Consider the following 19,533-nt stretch of genomic DNA (forward strand, 5'->3'; position numbering starts at 1 on the left):
AAGTCCAAAGAAGAAAAAACAGATATAGAAGCCCAAATTCAAAAATTGAATGGGCTGTTTAAGTTGCAAGCCCATTCAAAAAAGGGCTGACTAGAACTCTTGATTTCAAGAGGGAAAGTAAATATTACACTATGTTTGGATGAGGAAAATAAACTTGGAATTTTAGTAAAAATCAGAATTTATAAATTGACATGCACTAATTCCTTTGTTTGAATTTATAAACAGAAATTTAGAATTTCCGCGTGGAAAAAAAACTTGGAATTTGGGACCTCCAATTCCTAAGTTCAAATTCCATGTAAATATGTGTCATTTCCTAATTTCAATGATTGAAAGTTTAAAAATAACAAATTTTGTATTCAATTTCATTGTTCTTTTAGGTTAACCAAGCAAGAAAATTTACAAATTCTAGAAAGTAAAATCTTGTCATTTCAATTTTCGTCATTTTGAAATTTCTTAAGATTCTTAAATTTCTTTCATCCAAACATAATGTTAACGTCGGATCATTAAAAAAAGGGCTGTGGAGCCAACCTCGAGATGCTCGAGCTTCACTAAGCATGGATTGCGATGGAGAAGTTTAAACCCAATGAAATTTGATGATAGTAGCCTCAAATTGAATGACAAACGAGTCATCAGAGGTCTGCAAACATAGTAGATGGCTGTGGAAAACCCAAAATTTTACGACGACGGTGTCTCGACTGCGGGTTGAGTTTTGAAACTCGAATCCTTGCAAGATTCATCTGGAATCTTATGTTTCCATAATGGAAACGTTTCCTCGAAAATGAAGGACAACTTGTAGGTCGTCAGAGGAAGTTGCAGGAGTCACCGGAGATCATTATGTTTCCAATGGATTCAGCGCAAGCTGCAAGCTCGAGTGCTGGGTTTTAAGGTCAGGCCTAGTCTGAAACAATTTTTTCCTGTTTTCAGGCCCAACTCGAGCTCTAGGGTTTTTATTCTCTTTTTCTTTCTTTTTATTTGCTTATTCACACATATTGATAGGTCAAAACAATGCACAACATAAAATATATGTATACATAACTACTTAAAACAATGCACAAAATTGCTTCACTTTAAACGTCAAGTTACACATTCATAAAAACACTTATTTTTTAGGATAGAAAATAAACTTCAGAAGAACAGGAAAAAAAAAGATAGGATTATTAGGCATTTGCATGTTGGATTATCAGGATCATAACCCAAAACTTATTTTTGAAAGCACTCTTGTCTACTTGTAGAATTCCATGACCCAGAGATTAGCAGTGAAACATTCATATCTGATGCCACTAAAACCAGCACCAGTTGCTAGGGCCATGAATTCTTCTTGGCTCCTCTCCATCCCTCCCGGGGTTTGAGTCATCATATGCAGATCCAGTTGGGCGTTGGTCCTCACAGATATGTTATTGTCTGGCTTGATTGGGAGAAGTGCCTCCACCACAATCACTTTTCCATCGTCTGGAATTGCATTGTAACAATTTTTCAACAATTTTATACAGTCTTCATCCAACCAATCATGAAGTATGAACTACAAAACAAAATAGAATTATTAATTAAATAGAAAAGCTTCAGTTAATGGTCAATTGATTTTATATTTTGATTGGAAGGAGGTTTCTCATAGTATAAAAGATAAAATAAAGGGACAAAATCCAACTTATCATATTTCTTTGCTCAGGTAAGAGTTTAAAAATCACCTTCAAAAAAATGGCATCCCCATTTGGAATACTTTCAAACATGTCTCCTCCAACATTTTCAACCCCTGCAAAATAAATTCACTACAATATTTTATAACGGAAAAACATAGAATCCAAATTGTAGATCATAACACTATAAATGTAAAGTCGTACCAGGATAAGAGGTGACATGTTTTATAACATGAGGCAAGTCAAAATTGATGCCCTTAATATGTGGATATTTAGAAGTGATTAGACTAATTGCCCCTCCCAGATTACCACCAATATCAACAAGTTGCTTAACGTGCTCAAAACCTTTGTAGAGATGAAGAATTCTCTTCATAACTATGGTGCTATGGTTGAACATTGCCTTGTTGAACATTTTATTAAACCTAAGGTCGACACCTGGATACTGAAAGTGGTGCATGCCATGGGCTTTGTCAAATGCAATTCCTCCTTCAATTACTGCATCTTTCACTCTTGGCCTGTCGATATTCACAAAATTAAAGTTAGCTAGCTATCTTTAATTTTTTTTTATTATGTTCATTGTTAATTTTGAAATTTGGATACATTTTATTCATAGTTTTTATGTTTTTTTTTTTTTTGAAAAAAAAGAGAGACAACTAGTGGCAAGTTACGGTTATTCATCCCTTCCGAGTACAGAGAGGTTATAAGAAATTTCACCATGTCCATAACTACAGTCAAACAATATTTAATAAAAAGATCCTATATTAAAAATGATGAACATATTATTAATATGCTACAAAATTGATTGGATGTATATACAAATATATACCAAATATTAAGAATAAACAATATGCATATATGAAAAAGTTCGAGATATAAAAAAACTTGTCAAATATATATGAATTCAAATTATGTTCTAAAAATTCAAAGATAACTCCAATTCCAAAAAAATTCCGAATAATACAATATTTTGGAATTTAAAATTTTCGATCTCATCCAAAAATTTTGGAATGAAAATTGTAAACCTTATTTCCGATCCGATCCTTCAACACGTCTGGGTGTGGGACACATTCATGTATGTACGACAAATCTGGGACAATTTCATTTCGCAAATTGGGCATTGATCAACTTCGTACATACATGAAAATGCCCAATTTTTTTAAATTGAATGGACCCTTATTAAATTTACTGCCAATTTAACCAACAAATCTTGACCATTAAAACATACCAGCTTTTTAAGAAGACCTCGTCTTGAACCATAGTCAAAACAGGGGCTAATGAAACACCATCTTCATCGGTCACAAAGTGCTTGGCCACAGGGGTAAGGCTGTATAGCCTCCGGAAATACTTGTCAACTTTACCGTTAACAACCGTGCAATCGAGGACGGAGTTACTGGCCAGGACAGCTAGAAGGCGATCTAGCATCATGGGTCCGTCAGGGGTCTTGGTGCCGATGTGAGTTGCAATCTCAGATGCAGAGAGCTTGGCATTTGGACCCTCTTTCGCTATGATGTCAAAAACGCCAAGCTCAATTGCCGACTGCATGGAGAAAGACAGCACAGAAGAAACCACCAGCTGCAGTGCATGGCAGTAGCTCTCTTCTTCTCTCCTTGCTTCATCATCAAGAGGAATTTTAGGAAGGCCTTTTGGTTCCTCTAGAGAAGCCATTGGATTAGTGCTTGTGCATCTAGCTAAGCTGTCTACATTGATTTATATGCTAAAAATTCTTGGATTTATTAGGGTATCTGTTCTCTTTTTTTTTTCTTTTTTTTTTTGTATTATTTTTAACTGGAATTTATTTTATTATTATTTTTTATATATTTGATATATTAAGCTAACAAGTTGTGAATAATATTTAAACAAAAATATCTGCGCCGGCGGGCATGAATCCCAGAAATTTGAATAGTCAAATTATATAATGGGAAGTAATTTTGAATGACACTAAGCGTGGAGACTATTATATTTTTTTTCTCTGACAAACCATAAAATATCCATATTAAATTACTGAGAGAAAATTTTCAAATAGATAACTTTAGATATAAGGATAAATGTTCATAACTAATAACTAATTGAGCTACATTATATTATATGATCCAACTGTTGGAAAATATTAGTGTTTAGGTTTATTTTAGTATTTAGGTTTTGCTTGTTTGTTTAGTATTTAGGTCTAGCCCATCCTAATTAGGGTTTCTTAGGTTTAGTTCTCTATAAATATGGTTTGTACTTTAGTTTAAAGAGTAAGTCATTCACAATGTAGTTTATTGGAGTTTTGTAGCCGTTTTGGCATTCTTGTTTGTTTAATAATATTCTATTTTATTTTTTATTATAGGGTAAAAAACTGTTTACTACTCTCATATTTTGTGGTTTTCAACATTTAGTACATCAAGCTTTTTTCGTCTCAGATTCATACTTAAAGTGTAAATTTTGGGACAGTCTCATACATCCGTTAGTTAAACTGTTAAGTATCCCGTTAACTGTGACATGGCGCGCTGACTGGACGCCACGTGTCATCCACGGTTTTTTTTTTCTTTTCTTTTCTTCTTCCTTCTTCTTCTTCCTCTCACCGCAACTTTTTTTTTCTTCCTCCTTCTCCTTTTCCTTCCTCTCTCTTCCTTCCCCTTCTTCCTTCTTCTTCCTTCTCCTTCTCCTTCTTCTTCCTCCAAAATCTGGGGAAGTTTTTTTTTTTTTTTTCTTTCTTCTTCTTCCTTCTTCTTCTTCCTCCGACTGCAATTTTTTTTTTCTTCCTCCTTCTCCTTCTTCCTTCCCCTTCTTCCTCCTCCTTCTTCTTCTTCTTCCTCAAAAAAAAAAAAAAAAAAAAACTTTCATCTTCCCCCAGATTCGGAGGAAGAAGAAAAAGAACGAAGAAGGAGAAGAAGGGGAAGGAAGAAGGAGAAGGAGGAAGAAAAAAAAAAAAAAAAAAACTAAATCTGGGCAGATTCGAAGGAAGAAGAAGAAGAAGAAAGAAGAAAAAAAAAAGAAAAATAAATAAAAAATAAAAAAAATAAAAAAGAAAAGAAAAAACTGAATCTGGGTAGATTCGAAGGAAGAAGAACAAGAAGAACAAGAAGGAAGAAGGAGAAAAGAGAAGGAAGAAGAAGAAGGAAAAAAAAAAAAGCTTCCCCAGATTCGGAGGAAGAAGAAGGAGAATGAGAAGGAAGAAGAAGGAAGAAGGGGAAGAAAGGGAAGGAAGGAGGAAGGAAGAAGGAGAAGGAGGAAGAAAAAAAAAAGTTGCTGTCGGAGGAAGAAGAAGAAGAAGGAAGAAGAAAAGAAAAGAAAGAAAAAAGAAAAAAAAAAGTGGATGACACGTGGCGCCCAGTCAATGCGCCACGTCACAGTTAACGGGAGACTTAACAGTTTGACTAACAGATGTATGAGACTGTCCCAAAATTTACACTTTAGGTATGAATCTGAGACGAAAAAACTTGATGTACTTGAAAACCACGAAACATGAGAGTAGTAAACAGTCTTTTACCTTTTATTTTAAGTTGGAATATGCTTTGAAAACATGTGGATGATAAAAGAAAAAACAATAATAAAAAAAATTGTACGAAATTACTTTAATATGTACGAATTTTTTTTCTGATATTGTGGTTCAATTATGCATAAAAGATTACAATCGTATTTTCTTTAATTTTTGGTAAACAAAAAGTATTCTATTAATAGGTAATATAGATTAGTAGGTTTTAAGGGAGTAAGGGACTATTATTGCTCACCATCATAATTAAGGTGTATGCTCACTATACATCTAATCATTTATCATGTGTCATTTTATCTAATTCTAGTTAACTTTCACATTAAATGTTCCCTTTTCAATTTTTGAAAAAAAAATTAACCAAAATTAAATGAAATGATACATAATGCATAATTAAGTGTACGGTGAGTATACATCAAAATTTAAGTTGAGCAAAAATGCTCCCTAGGCTTCAACCTTGAAACATAAATTTTCTGAGTAGCAGACTAGAATTCTCCAAACGACTAGTTCAGCTCATAGTCTGAAATATTGATAATATCGACGAAATATTGAGGATATTTCGGTTTTTTCGAATCATGAATATTTCGGAACATATCCATGTACATATCGTACAAATATCGACGATAATATCGGAAAATATAGATGTCGATAATTTCGCTCACACTTCAGCAATATTTTGTCAAAATATCGATGTAATATTGCTAAAATGTCGAAAATATCGATGTAAAGGAAGGAAAAAAAAAAAAGAAAAAAAAGGAAAAAATGGAGAAAAAAAAAACACAAAGGGGATTTGAACCCCTCCCATTTTACTCCTCCAACACCGTAACCACCATATATCACTTATGTTCTAGTGATAATATGCTAAAATATTTATATTTATATGAGTGACATGTTAATAATTACATACAAAACTATTTTGGGGATTTATCATTTGATGAATACTCTTCACAATAAACTTACTCTACACATAGAGATGATGAAGATAGTGAAAATTTTGAACCTCATAGGAACTTTATGTGGTACTAAATCACTCATGTATCTTACCATGCAATGTATAAAGTGTAAAATATTGTAGTAAATCATTATATATAAATAATTATGTTGTGTTTAATCTTTTTTCATTAATTACTACATATTTTCTACACTCACAGTGTTTGCTAGCTCGTTGTATAATCAACTTAAATCAGTTAAATTCATCATTTAATACATTTCCTTCTAATTTTTTATTATAAATTAATAGATAATTGACTAAATAAACATTCTCCAAAGTTTCAATAAAAATTTCTAAGTTTTTCTTACAATTTTCGTGGTTTTTATTCAATTTTTATCGATATCAATAATATCCCGATATTTCCATCGAAATTTCTATATTTTTGGACTATCGATATTTCTGATATCGTCGATATTTTATACCATGGTTCAGCTAAAGTTGATGTGGAATAACTGATACATTTGACTGTATAATTCTTCCTGAGGAGCAGCCTGAACATTCTCCAACTACTAAGTCAATTAAAGTTGCTGATGAATTGCTGATGACTAATTGATTTCATTTGACTGAATCTGTACCAAAGCGACGAACGGGCGAACCTTAGTGAAAATAAATGCTTGATGTGGATTAAGTTACACGAATTATTAGTCACAACAACTTATTATTAAATTCGTTTTTCACGGAATTTGAATCTCACACATTTTATTTACAATAATTATTTTTATATCTTTAAACAATCTTTTCCTACCGAGTTATGGAATCCATTGTTTGTTGCTTTTTCAAGGCCTCTGCTTTAGCAATTTTAGAACCATATAACCAAATAAAGAAAAGAGGGCTGCTAGCATGAGTTGTTAGAACAGCCGCCCCCTCACTTGCGAAAATGAATTGGCTCTTTAAGATGGAGAGGGAGTTCTTCTTCAAATAATTTGTGATAAAATATGAAACCTCATGTTTATAACCAGAATTGTTCATATTATAAATTACTATGTAAAGATTATTTTCACATAAAAAAATTAAAATAAAATAAAGTCATTTAGTCAATGACTCAATCAACCGTAACAAATAGATTCATAATTCTTTTACCAGATTTGTCTATTACCTTTATATAGTTGGGTTATTATACAAAATAGTCCATGAGATTTGCATGATCAATAGAAATGGTCCCTGAGTTTGAAAATCAATAGAAATGGTCCATGAGATTATCTACCATCCATGATTTTGGTCATTCCGTTAAAAACTCTTTGGGCAATTTTCAAAGCTTTGTAACTCAATCGTTTCTTAACCAAATTCGACCCATAATATATCAAAATGAAGATAGAAAAGTGTATAATAAGATTATACCTTTGGAAGCCCAATGGTTGCCGGAGATGGCCAGAAAATAGCTTGAAAGGTGACTAGTCCGTGGGAAAACTGGAAAACTCGTCGGAAACTGGGTAAACTTTAAACATTCATAATTTATTCAATACTCAACGAAATCGAGTGATTCAAAAACAAAAATCATACTTCTTGACGAGACGAAGAGAATCGTACCTTTTCGAAGGCTAACTCGCCGTGGTTTAGTCGGACAACGGCTTGAAAGTGGCTAACCATTTTCGAGTTAGCCATTTCGAGCAGTTATAATATAAACGGTTTAATAAGGATCATTATAGAGTGATTAATAACATAAACGGTTTCAATCATGAGTATGAAATTTTGTAACTAAGTATTTTGAGGAGAAACTCCTCCTCAATCACAAGGAGCCAATCTAATTCCCTCACTTGTGGAAAAGACTTGCCTCTCTCAAATATTAAGGAGGAACTCATTCTTAAGAGACCTGGTGGTCAATTAGTAAGGATCATCTCTACAAGAAATAAAAAGAAAAAAATATAAGATCATTTAATCATTGAATAATATAAAACAAATGGTTAGTACTAGTAAAAATTTTACGAACCATCTATCTCTTTACTATATAGTTAACTAACTAAAAGACTTTAATTTTAATTGAGTTTTTACAGTGATGATCGTTATAGAACAATTTATAATATGAAATGTTTCAATCATAATTACAAAGTTATGTGAATCATTCACTAAGTATCTTGAAAATAAACTCTTTCTCAATGTTGAGTAGCAAAACCTTTTGCCTCACTTGCTCCATGACCAGCTAACACGTGGCAATCCTTTTGTAATATAAGATAGGGATGCGATATCTACACACCTTTTTTTACTTCTCACGCGTTTTTTTTTAATTTTCAACCGTCGAATCAGATGAATTGAAGAATATCAAATAATAGAATTTAATAAGGAGTGTGTGAGAAATAAAAAATGTGTGTGGATAAGACACCCCATTTATACAACAGCCATGCAACTTTTCAGTCATTTGCTTGCAGCCTCGAATCAATTAAGCCCATAACTGTTAGGGCTTGTTTACCAAACCGGAATGGAGATAAAAGAAAGGGAATTGAATTCCTCTCCAAATGATTTCGGCATTTACCAAATTTTGGGAATGAAAAAATTAGTGGGCTCCACCCAAAACCAGTAATCGTATTCCTGATATCACCGGAATTCAAATACTGACTTGAAGATGATAATTGAATTCAGGAAGAAAGCCAACATTAGGAATCAAACTTCTCAACCGAAATTGCCATGCCCTTCCCATCTGCCTCCCACAATTCAACCACCTAAAGCACACCCATCCCCACACACAAAGCACCGCACCACCTCCCAGACTTCCAAGACCTAGCACCAACCCACCCCAACAGTTCTACAAACAAACTTCGGACACCCCAAATCCAAATTCGAATGGGGAAAGAGAGATGCAAATGAGTATAGATAAAAGAAAAACCTTGTGACTTACCCACTGCGAATCGAATTTCGATTGCAGACGTTTTTGCAAAGAGCATAACATAAAGCATTGAGCGGCTGGCAAATGCTTGAGAAATCCGAGAATGGTCGCAGGCAAGGAGTTCATGATTTACCGCCAAAAGGAGATCTTCAAGCCTATAGAACTCGACAAGGTCAGGACAGGCAAGAGTTGGCGCTTGGGGATGATCCCAAAAACAATATGTGGATGCAGACAGGGAGAGTAGAGAGAGTTGTGGTGGAATCGTAGAGGTTCCCAAACCTTTTTTTTTTTTTTTTTTGGTTGTTGAGCTTTTTACTTCTTTTCCTTGTTGAATTAGGTTTTTACTCTTTAAGAAATAAAAAAAAAGTTCAAGTTTTATTAAAAATAAATATATGAGAATTGTTAAGATTTTAATAAAACTCTATGTGTGTGTGTGTGTGTGTGTGTGTGAAATTGTATTAAAAATTATGAATTTTTCTATTATTAAGATTAAGGGTATTTTAGTAATCATATTAATTTTCATTCCGTTTCAGGTGAATTGGTAAACAATTTATATCATTTCAACTCCGATTCTAGGACATTTTGCATCAAGCCAATAGCATGATTGTCCCTTGTGGATTAACTCAAGCGGTACAAAAGGTTTCGATTTTCTTACATGATAAGTCAAGACCATATTAGAAATTGACCGCCAGATCTTTTTTTCTCTAAATATTTGATAACAAAGACAGTGCCGGTCCTGATATTTAGGGCCAAGGGCAAAATTTCAAAATGATGTGGTCATGAGAATTGACCTTTTTAGTCACTTAGTACTATAGTTTTGTTTTATTCTTTTTTGTTTTTATGTGAAAAGTCATAGGTTCGATTTTTACCAAAAGCGAATTTGAACCACATAATTAGTCGCTCATTATAAGGCTAAGTCAACTTACATTAATGTAAATAATATCGTTTGTTAAAAAATAAAAAATTTGACCACCAAATTAATTTTTATTCCACTAATAATATATATCACCAAAAGACCACAAGTACAAGCTTATATTAAAAAAAGAAAAAGAGTACGCCGACGACAAAACGTTACATGCTTCATCTCCAACCTTAAGATGCTTCAAGCAATACTATACCACATGCATGCACCCACGAAATAAAAATAGCAATAAAACTCCAACAAAAAATATAATCTATAGTGCCTATCCTTTTCAATTAGATTTTTATAGTCAATGTATTTTTCCAACCTATCCTTTTCAATCTATAATATTGCTAATCTATTTAACTTATCTTGAGTCTAGGTTGGTGGTTCAAGTAAAATTTTAACAATTTCAATTTGAAAAAAAAAAATTCTTTCTACAGATGTCACAGTAACATGTAAAGTCAATAATGGAACCTGGGTTTGCTTTGTGGTTTAATCAAAAGCCTCCTGCCTTCTCCATCAAAACAAAAGTGCATAAACTAAATCCGAATTCAATATTAATCAGTGGCATTGCAGGCACAAGACTTGTGATGATTTTGCCGTTTAATTTGATTTTTCAAAGAGAAGAAAGAGGAGACTGATGATTTCATAGTGTTACTTCATATTTCTTTTGTGGTGTGGAGAAAATTGAAAATTGGAAGAAGAGTAGGAGAAGTTGACTGGGGGAAGGGAACGTTTTTCTCTGTTCCCGCTCGCCTCCTTGGAAAGCAACGATGCAGCGTGCGAGTTTAACCACCTTTTTTTTAATCGGTTCTTTTCGCAAGTATCATCTGAATTTGTAAGTATCTGCAATAGTATTATCCGAACTTTTCATTTTTTATTTTTCACTACATTAACTTTCTTAAGGGTTGGAGTCTACCACCTACGTTACATTCCATCAATTTTATTGCTAAAGCATTTCAACTATAGGGATATTTTCGTTAATTAATTTCATAGGATCAAATTGGCTCAAAAACAATTCTGCTTGAGTCAATATGGCGCCAACATTAGGTACTTCTACCGTCCCAGTTCGGCAATTCCCTCTATAAGAGTTTGAAAATTTAATATTTTACTAAATTAAGATGAACCATACCTACTTGCTAGCCTATAAAAAAAATCTTTAAAACTCATTGTAAATGAAAGACTAGATTTTTGCATAATTTTTATTTTAATTCCTCAACAACCCTTGTCAAAAATCAAACCTGAAGGCAACGTCTCCCTTTCTCTTTATGACCTGACTCCAACGCCGCTACAGAACAAATGTCTTTTGCCTTCGTACTATTTGACTTTAGCGAGTCCTAGAAAGTGAATTGACAAAAATATTTCTCCACATGAGGGGCGCATGACATGTTTTAACGGTAAAAGGGACAAAAATTAATGTAGGTAGTAGATTCCAACAGTTAAAAGAGTTTAGGTGGTACAAACTGAAAATTGAAAATTCAGATTGTATTGACACACATGCTTAGAAGTTCATGTGGTACTCGTACAAAATTCTTTTTTATATTTATTATTATACATGTATATGGGCTTATAAACATATTTTGGTGCCCCCTAACTTTAGGGTCTGGGAGGTTGCCTTGGGCTAGCGGCACTAATTCTACGTCAAGTTGACCCGAAGAGATTAGTAGGTGTGGTGTGACATCCCGTCCCAAATTTTACATTTTTATTAATTTTAAAAGTGTGATTTTACGACAATGCCCTTAGAGGCAAGGGTCTTGACTCCCATTGACCAACGTATAGCGAGGTGTATGAATTAATCTTTTAGTGTTTTCTTGAAGTACTCGACGTTGCGGACTCGTAGGTACAAGCAGAAGAGGATTTGGGGTTACGGTTAAAGTTTGACAGAATTGTAAACCTGAGAAGTACTTTTGTTTAGTCACTATTTATATATTTTTATTATTTTTATGATTATTATATTTTAAGGAAAACTAATGAAAATGATTTGAAAACTTTGAGTTTTAATGATAAGGACAAAATAAAGGGTAAAGTGAATAGTAGCATGTTTGACTTTTTAGTGTAAAAATGTGGTTTTTTGTTAAAGTGAATAGTACCGTGGGCTTTTCGTTAAAACTCCCTATATTTTATTTATCATTTAGTGATTTTTAAAAGTGGAAGAAGAAGAGAAAGAAGAAGGGGGGAACAAGAGAGAGCAGAAAGAAGGGCTGCTGCCCAATCGGAGGAGAGGAAGAGAGAAGACTGACGAACCAGAGAGAAGGGAAAGGAGGGAAATGAGGGAAGGTGAGAAGGAGGGAGAAATCGGGTCTCCTCCTTGACCCGTGCGACCCGGCTGAGTATCAAGGCCAAATCCGTGCATTTTTCGACCAATTTCCGGTGAATTGTGTTGAATCACTACCTGGAAATACTACCCTAACCCTCTCCCTTCCATTTTCATCCCAAAATTAGAAGAATTTGGTGGTATTTTGGAGGAAAAACCGACGGTGGTCCGTGTGGGTGTATGGCGACAATCCGTAAAAATTGAAGCTAACCCAACCAATTACCACCACCCATAGACTCCCCTCAACCTCAGGAATAAAGCCCAAGCAATGGTTGAGGTGTCATGGTGAGTATGGAGGTCGAATTGAAGCATACCATTTTCTAGGTTCCAGCAGGTTTGAGGAAGATTGGAGCTTTTTCCAGCCAAATTGGACTTGGCCATAGGCGACAATGGTTCGTGATGTCTCGATATTCGTACTAAAGAGTCATAGCGTGGACCCCTGCCAAATTAATTTATGCATGTTACCTACAAATAATTACTGTGAACTACGATTGGCTTGATCCCTATTTAGGGTATGTAGGCAGTCTAACAAGACGTTAGATGCATCCATACAATAAATGAGATTAAATAATCAAGACAAAAGCCTTGTTTGGGGAATTGAGCAATGTGTGAGGAATTGAGAAATTGAAGTAAAGAATTGTAAGTAAAGATATTTAATTAAACTAGTGTCTAGTTGGGCTTATCATCGATAATTATTCCCGAAAATAATAGTTTGGGAGTAGGACGTCACAGCTTATGCATTTTATGCCTTATTATACATATGTATACACTTGAAAATACTATAACATGGTTGAGTATTAGAGTTCATCATGGTTTATCTATATGTATACTACTTGCACATAATTATTGTGAACGCTTTGAAGTGTAAAGGTGAACGCAGAACACCCAGGTAAGTTCAGGTGAGTTTATTGTATTAGTTGAGATGATGGAGTTATGGCATGACTGCATGTATGTTTTAGGCAACTCCGACACTGTCGTACAGGTTGACCATGAGTCGTATATGTTACAATAGATGCAGTTAGAGCTCACAAACTTGCACCCCGATGTTAGTGCTCCCGCCCTTGGCCAGGGTACAGTCCTTCACATGATATTCACCTCGCGCACCTTACGCTCACCTTAGATCCAAGGTAGGTGCACAATCTTGTCATACATACCACTATAAGTGGTTCCGACTCCTAGGTGACCCGCATTTATTCGCATAGTCTTCACGTGATCGTAGCACTTGAGCTTACTTATTTACACCTAGTCCTGTCGTACAAACCACTATAGGTAGTTTCGACTCGTGTGCAGGGATATATGATGAGCTATAGGTTCAGCCGTATAGGCCACAAGAGGTGGATCCGACTGACATATTACAGGGAGATGTGATGAGATATGGATAAGTTGTACAAGTCATTTTAGGTGACTCCAACTTATGAGCTAGCATTGATCGATGAGATATAGTTGTAGTCGTACATGTCACCATAGGTGACTCCGACTGACGTGCTAGTATGGGTTATTAAGTACTTGATTATTTATATTGCTAATAAGATGTTGTGTAGTGGTATACTTTTGGATTTAATTTTAGTATACTTTTGATTTCATATTTATTCGTAGTATGATTTTCTGGAAGCTAAACAGGTGTTACGATGAGGTATTATATTGTTTAGAAGGTTTTTATTAAAGCCTTATTTTTCTGGCTCACTCACTCTTGTCTTTATCCCTCCAGGTCTAGTAGCAAAACTTTCGTATTGACGAGGATTCGTGGCAAGTTTTGGTATTGAAGATTACCTTCGATGGTATGAATTTCAATTCACTTTACTATACTTTACTTATGCTTTGACGTCACGTGTGAAATGAGTTCATTTCCGCTCACAGCGCACTCTTGCATTTAGACACTTTTAGGTTTAAATTTATCCACTTTTTTCACATCATTACACTTTATAGCTCCGTCACCTTCCAGGTGTCGGCTAGCACGGCTCGATTCAGAGTCCTAATTGACATTCCAGGTTAGAGCGTGTCATGTGGCCTTGGGGTTGTGGAACTGAGATTGAGGAGAGTCGTGGTGAATGATACGTCCCTCTAAACCTTGAACTGGTGTCTTAGGTCATCTCCCACCAACCCGGTCAAAGGTCATAGGTCAAAATATAACTCATTTTGACACAAAAAGGTCTCTAATCGAGGCTGGGCCAAAAGGCTTGTGGGCCCCATTGGGCCATAAAACAGCCACAAGGCTTGCAGGCTAGCCAAAGGAAGCCAGCCAGCCAACCAACTCGATTTAGGTAGGCCCAGTCCATTGCCAACGGTAACGTGACGTCATGTAGCCATTGGATTTTGAATAAACACCAAAGCCATTTCTACACCATTTCTTGCATCCTTCTCACCATTACATACTATCTTACCTTATTTTATTTCAATTCTTCACATTTTATTTTCTTACCTCTTCCAATAATCTTTCCTTTAATTTTTTCAATAATTTTCAAATGGCCACATCTTCAACCAAAGGAAAGGCTTGAACCTGAAAAGAAGATGAAACTTTTTGCAAGGCTTATAGATGGGTCTCAAAAGATAGTGTCAAGGCTAATTCCCAAACAAGTGAAGGCATTTGGACTCGTACGTCCAAAAAGTACTATGAGTACTACAAAGACACCACTCCACCGAACCCTAGAAACTACGAGAGTTGTTCTTCACAATGGAAAAAACATCTTCATCCAAGTTTGAATAAATGGCATCAAGCTGTGATAAGGGTTGTAAGGAGACATGAAAACAGAGCTAATCTATACGACGAAGTAAATGTTTTCACAAGTTCTTTTAAATATTTAATTATATTACATTTAATTTCATAAATTAATTTCCTTTAATTATTGTAATTATATTTTCTAGGAACGCCAAGCGGAGCAATTGTTTATGGATGACATGAAAAAACCCCTTTACTAATCAAGGTTGTTGAGAAATTTGTAAAGGGTTAGTGTTATTTCAAGATCCACCTCAAGAAAGATTTGGTCCTACGCTGATGTTTAGAAATGTTTCCTCAAATACAATTGGGGATGAACAAGTATCTCCTATCATTCAAGAAACAAGGCTAGAAAATCCGTCTCTAGGTCAATCTTCCATACCTTGGGCTACGAGATGAAACAAGGCTAGAAAATTGAAGGAAAAAGGCAAGGTAAAGGAAGAGTTAGCCTTTTGAGAGGAAATGTGTTATGCTCGTAAATTCACTATTATATATTTAATAATTCTCCTTGTTTACACCTTTGTTTTACTCTTCTATATAGATTGTACATTATATTTGTGTTTTTGTAGGTTGTAACAAGCAAAGAGTGTAAAAGGAGCTAAAAAAGGCTTTTACAATCCTATGTCATCAGCACAACCTATGCAAAGCATTAGAGTTCATGGATTAAACTATATTGACTCGGGAAGAACCAGGAGATGTGCCATATATCTTTGGAAAGCAACGGATGTCTATTTTCCAAAGAATTTTACGGTTCCTGAATATCATTTTTCTAAAGGGAGTTATGGCAGTTTTAGTACATGAAGGTCAAGCTACGCACAAATACGAAATTTTCTACAAACGTGTATCAATGTGGCAGATTAAATGAAGATTAAAATTCCTATTTATTAGGAGTTTTAACCAGTTGGAAAAAGCTAAAAAGTCTATAAGGAAATAAATAAGAAGACTAATAAGATGGGACTTTAAAGCCCATTGAATTAGAATTAAGAAAAGAAGGTTATTCAAGCCTTGGGCTGTTACAAATGAAAATGGGGGTTTTTATCCCTCTTCAGCACAGCAGCAGGTCAGTGCAGAAAAAACAATTAGAAGAAAATTAAAAAAAGAGCAGCCACCAAAGAGGAGGCAGCCACGACAGTGTTGAATTATAAGTCTCTAGCTGATTGAGTATTAGAAATAAGATGAGATTAAATGTGTATTCACTTGTGCTAAGAATGCCAAGTGTGAAGTTCTTATGTGTAAAAAAGGCCATGAGTGCCATGTGGTTATTTGGTCTTACTTTTCTTGTGTTATTACATGTTAGATGAGCGGTTGTGATCTAAGTACTGTGAGAGAAAGGATCCAATTGTTTTTTAACTGTAATTTTCCCTTACACACGTTTTGTGTGTGTAAGTGCATATCAGAAGAAGAAATATAGAATGCCAATCGCTCATCTGTGACTTGCAGAGAGTGAGAAGCTGCCATTTATCAATCTTTTTCACTCTGTACCTCTTCACTCCTTCTTCTTCGAATTCATTCAGCTAGACAAAAATATCAACGTTTCTTAACATGGCCTCAGAGCCTGATTTCGATTAGATCTGGGCGTGTTCTGTGAACTCAAACATCACCGTTTCTGGACTCGGTGAAGTTTGCCGGAGTCTGTCTGTGATCTAAGAACTACGTGTTTCCGGATTCACACAAGCTCATGATGGCTGGATCTGGGAGTGCTGAAGTGAGGACCTCGATCTTCTCCGGTGAGAACTATGAGTTCTGGAGAATCAAAATGGTTACCATTTTCAAGTCATATGGACTATGGAATCTGGTGGAAAAAGGGATTTCGGTTTCCGATTCGAAGAAGAAGAAAGCTAAGACTGATGAAGATACAGATGTTGATGCTGACGATGATGAGAAAATGGCTGCAATATTCATGAAAGATGCAAAAGCTCTCGGAATCATTCAAAGCACAGTCTCCGATCAGATCTTCCCTCGAATCGCAAACGCAGACTCAGCAAAAATGGCATGGGATCTGTTATATGGCGAATATCACGGTGGGGATCAGGTAAGATCTGTGAAACTCCAAAATCTTAGACGAGAATTTGAATACACTAGAATGCGTGATGATGAATCTTTGACTGGGTATCTTACTCGTTTAAATGATCTGATTAATCAAATGAAGACGTTTGGTGAAACTCTGTCAAATGAGAGATTAGTTCAGAAGGTGTTAATCAGTCTCACTAAGATATATGATCATATATGCTTAGTGATAGAAAACACCAAATGTTTAAAATCTGTTGAACTGCAAAAGGTACTAGCTATATTGAAGAGTCAAGAGCAGAGGTTTGATTTGCATTCCTCTAATGCAACTGAGAGAGCATTTTCTTCTCTTACTGTTAATTCAAAAGGGCAGAATCGAAGTTATGCTCAGTCTAGTACTTTTAAACCACAGAGAAATTGGAATCAAAAGGGTAAGAAGTGGGATTCAAAACCAAAGTTTCAGCAAAAATCATTCACAAATGTTGCACAGAATAGTACTTCCTCACAGGTTATGGGTCAAGAGAGTGTAAAACCTCAATGTAAAGTGTGTTCAAAGTTTCATTATGGTGAATGTAGATATAAGGGGAAATCCAAGTGCCATAACTGTGATAGATTTGGACATTGGGCCAGAGAGTGTACTGTTGGAAAGTCTGTTCAAAAGGCAAACTATGCAAGTCAAATGGAAGTGACAGGAAACATATTTTATGCAAATTGTGCAGTTGCTGAGACTAAGGTTAATGGAGATTGGTACATAGATAGTGGCTGCAGTAATCATATGACAGGGAATGTTGATCTTCTTGTTGATGTGAATACAAATGTTGCAAGGAAAGTTCAAATGCCAACAAGAGTGTTAGTTAATGTGGCAGGAATGGGATCACTGGAAATTGAGACTAACAGAGGAAGAAAATACATCAGAGAAGTCATGTACTTACCTGGTTTGAAAGAGAATCTATTAAGTGTAGGACAAATGGATGAGCACGAATATTATCTTGTGTTTGGTGGACATATGTGTACTGTTTTTTATGGTCCTTCTCTGAAATGTCAAATTATCCGTGTAAAAATGAAAGAAAACAGGTGTTATCCTCTATCTCTAAGGCCTGAGTAACAACTTGTGTTGAAGACTAGTTTTGCTCATTGTTCTCTGACTTGGCACAGAAGATTAGGTCACCTAAACTTTGGTGGAATCAAGCAATTGAAGGATAAAGACATGGTTCATGGTCTACCATATCTAGATGAGTATGACAGAGTTTGTGAAGGCTGTCAATATGGTAAGCAACACAGAGAAAGCTTTCTTAGTGGTCAAGCACAAAGAGCAGGTGCTCCACTTGAATTGGTTCATGTTGATTTGTGTGGACCGATGAGAAATGAGTCTACAGGAGGAAACAAGTATTTCATGTTGCTTGTAGATGATGCAACCAGGATGATATGGGTGTATTTTCTTAGATTCAAATCTGAAGCTCTTACTTGTTTTAAGAAATTCAAGGCCATGACTGAGTTGCAAAATGGTATGAGAGTAAAATGTGTAAGGAGTGATAGAGGAGGGGAGTTCTTATCAAATGAATTCAATCAATACTGTGACACAGAAGGAATCCAAAGACAACTGTCTCTCTCTTACACTCCACAGCAAAATGGAGTGGTTGAAAGAAAAAACAGAACTGTGATTGAAATGGCCAAGTCTATGCTTCATGACAAAGGAATGCCTTACCATATGTGGGCAGAAGCTGTGCACACTGCAGTCTACATATTAAACAGGTGTCCTACCAAATCACTTGATAGCATAACACCTTTTGAAGCTTACAGCAAAAGGAAACCAGGTATTGCCCATTTGAAGGTTTTTGGCTCGGTTTGTTATGTTCATACTCCATCCGAGCTAAGACACAAGCTAGAACCCAAAAGTATAAAAGGAGTCTTTGTTGGATATGCAAAATGTGAGAAAGGGTACAGAGTATTTGATCCAATCTCTAAAAGACTGATCCTGTCAAGAGATGTTGTGTTTGATGAAAACTCAGCTTGGGATTGGCAAAGAAGCACAGAAAGACATATGTCACTGCCTATTTATGAGTTTGACTCTGTTGATACACCAAGAAGTGAGAATACAGAAAATGACACTCAAGTTTCAAGTGGTTTATCATCTGGCATATTGGAAGAAGCTGCAAGTGGTATTGATGATACACAGATCAATTCACAGTCAAGTGCAGGTGTGAGTGACACTCATTCATTTCATCATACTCCATTAAAATGGAGAAAGCTGGATGATGTACTTGCTCAATGTAATATGTGCATTATAGAACCAAAGAAATATGAAGATGCGGCTAAGGATGAGTCCTGGATGAATGCTATGAAGGATGAGCTCTCCATGATTGAAAAGAATGCAACCTGGGAGTTAGTGGACAGGCCAAGTACGTAACAAGCCTATAATTGGAGTAAAATGGGTGTTTAAAACCAAACTCAACCTAGATGGAACTGTGCAAAAGAACAAGGCAAGGCTTGTTGCAAAGGGATATGCCCAGAAACCAGGAATAGACTACAATGAGACCTTTGCTCCTGTTGCTCGGTTAGATACAATCAGAACCCTTATAGCATTGGCTGCACAAAAGAGTTGGAAACTCTATCAACTTGATGTCAAATTTGCTTTTTTAAATGGTGTTCTAGAAGAGGAGGTTTATGTAGAGCAGCCTGATGG

General features: G+C 35.4%; 2 protein-coding genes across 2 annotated transcripts; one reads left to right on the top strand and one right to left on the bottom strand.

Moving 5' to 3' along the window:
- Nucleotides 1–993: 993 nt before the first annotated feature.
- Nucleotides 994–3,331, bottom strand: LOC126629826 (caffeic acid 3-O-methyltransferase-like). Its single transcript, XM_050299965.1, has 4 exons — nucleotides 2,860–3,331; nucleotides 1,839–2,149; nucleotides 1,686–1,750; nucleotides 994–1,519 (listed from the first exon to the last, which is right to left on the bottom strand). The coding sequence occupies exons 1-4, from the start codon at nucleotides 3,297–3,299 to the stop codon at nucleotides 1,223–1,225; spliced, it is 1,113 nt and encodes a 370-aa protein (XP_050155922.1). The 5' UTR covers nucleotides 3,300–3,331; the 3' UTR covers nucleotides 994–1,222.
- A 13,193-nt stretch (nucleotides 3,332–16,524) lies between these two features.
- Nucleotides 16,525–17,955, top strand: LOC126630194 (uncharacterized). The gene has a single exon (XM_050300310.1). The coding sequence runs from the start codon at nucleotides 16,525–16,527 to the stop codon at nucleotides 17,953–17,955; it is 1,431 nt and encodes a 476-aa protein (XP_050156267.1).
- Nucleotides 17,956–19,533: the final 1,578 nt, after the last annotated feature.

This window comes from Malus sylvestris, chromosome 7, assembly GCF_916048215.2.
Source record: "Malus sylvestris chromosome 7, drMalSylv7.2, whole genome shotgun sequence".
NCBI classification, from domain to species: domain Eukaryota; kingdom Viridiplantae; phylum Streptophyta; class Magnoliopsida; order Rosales; family Rosaceae; genus Malus; species Malus sylvestris.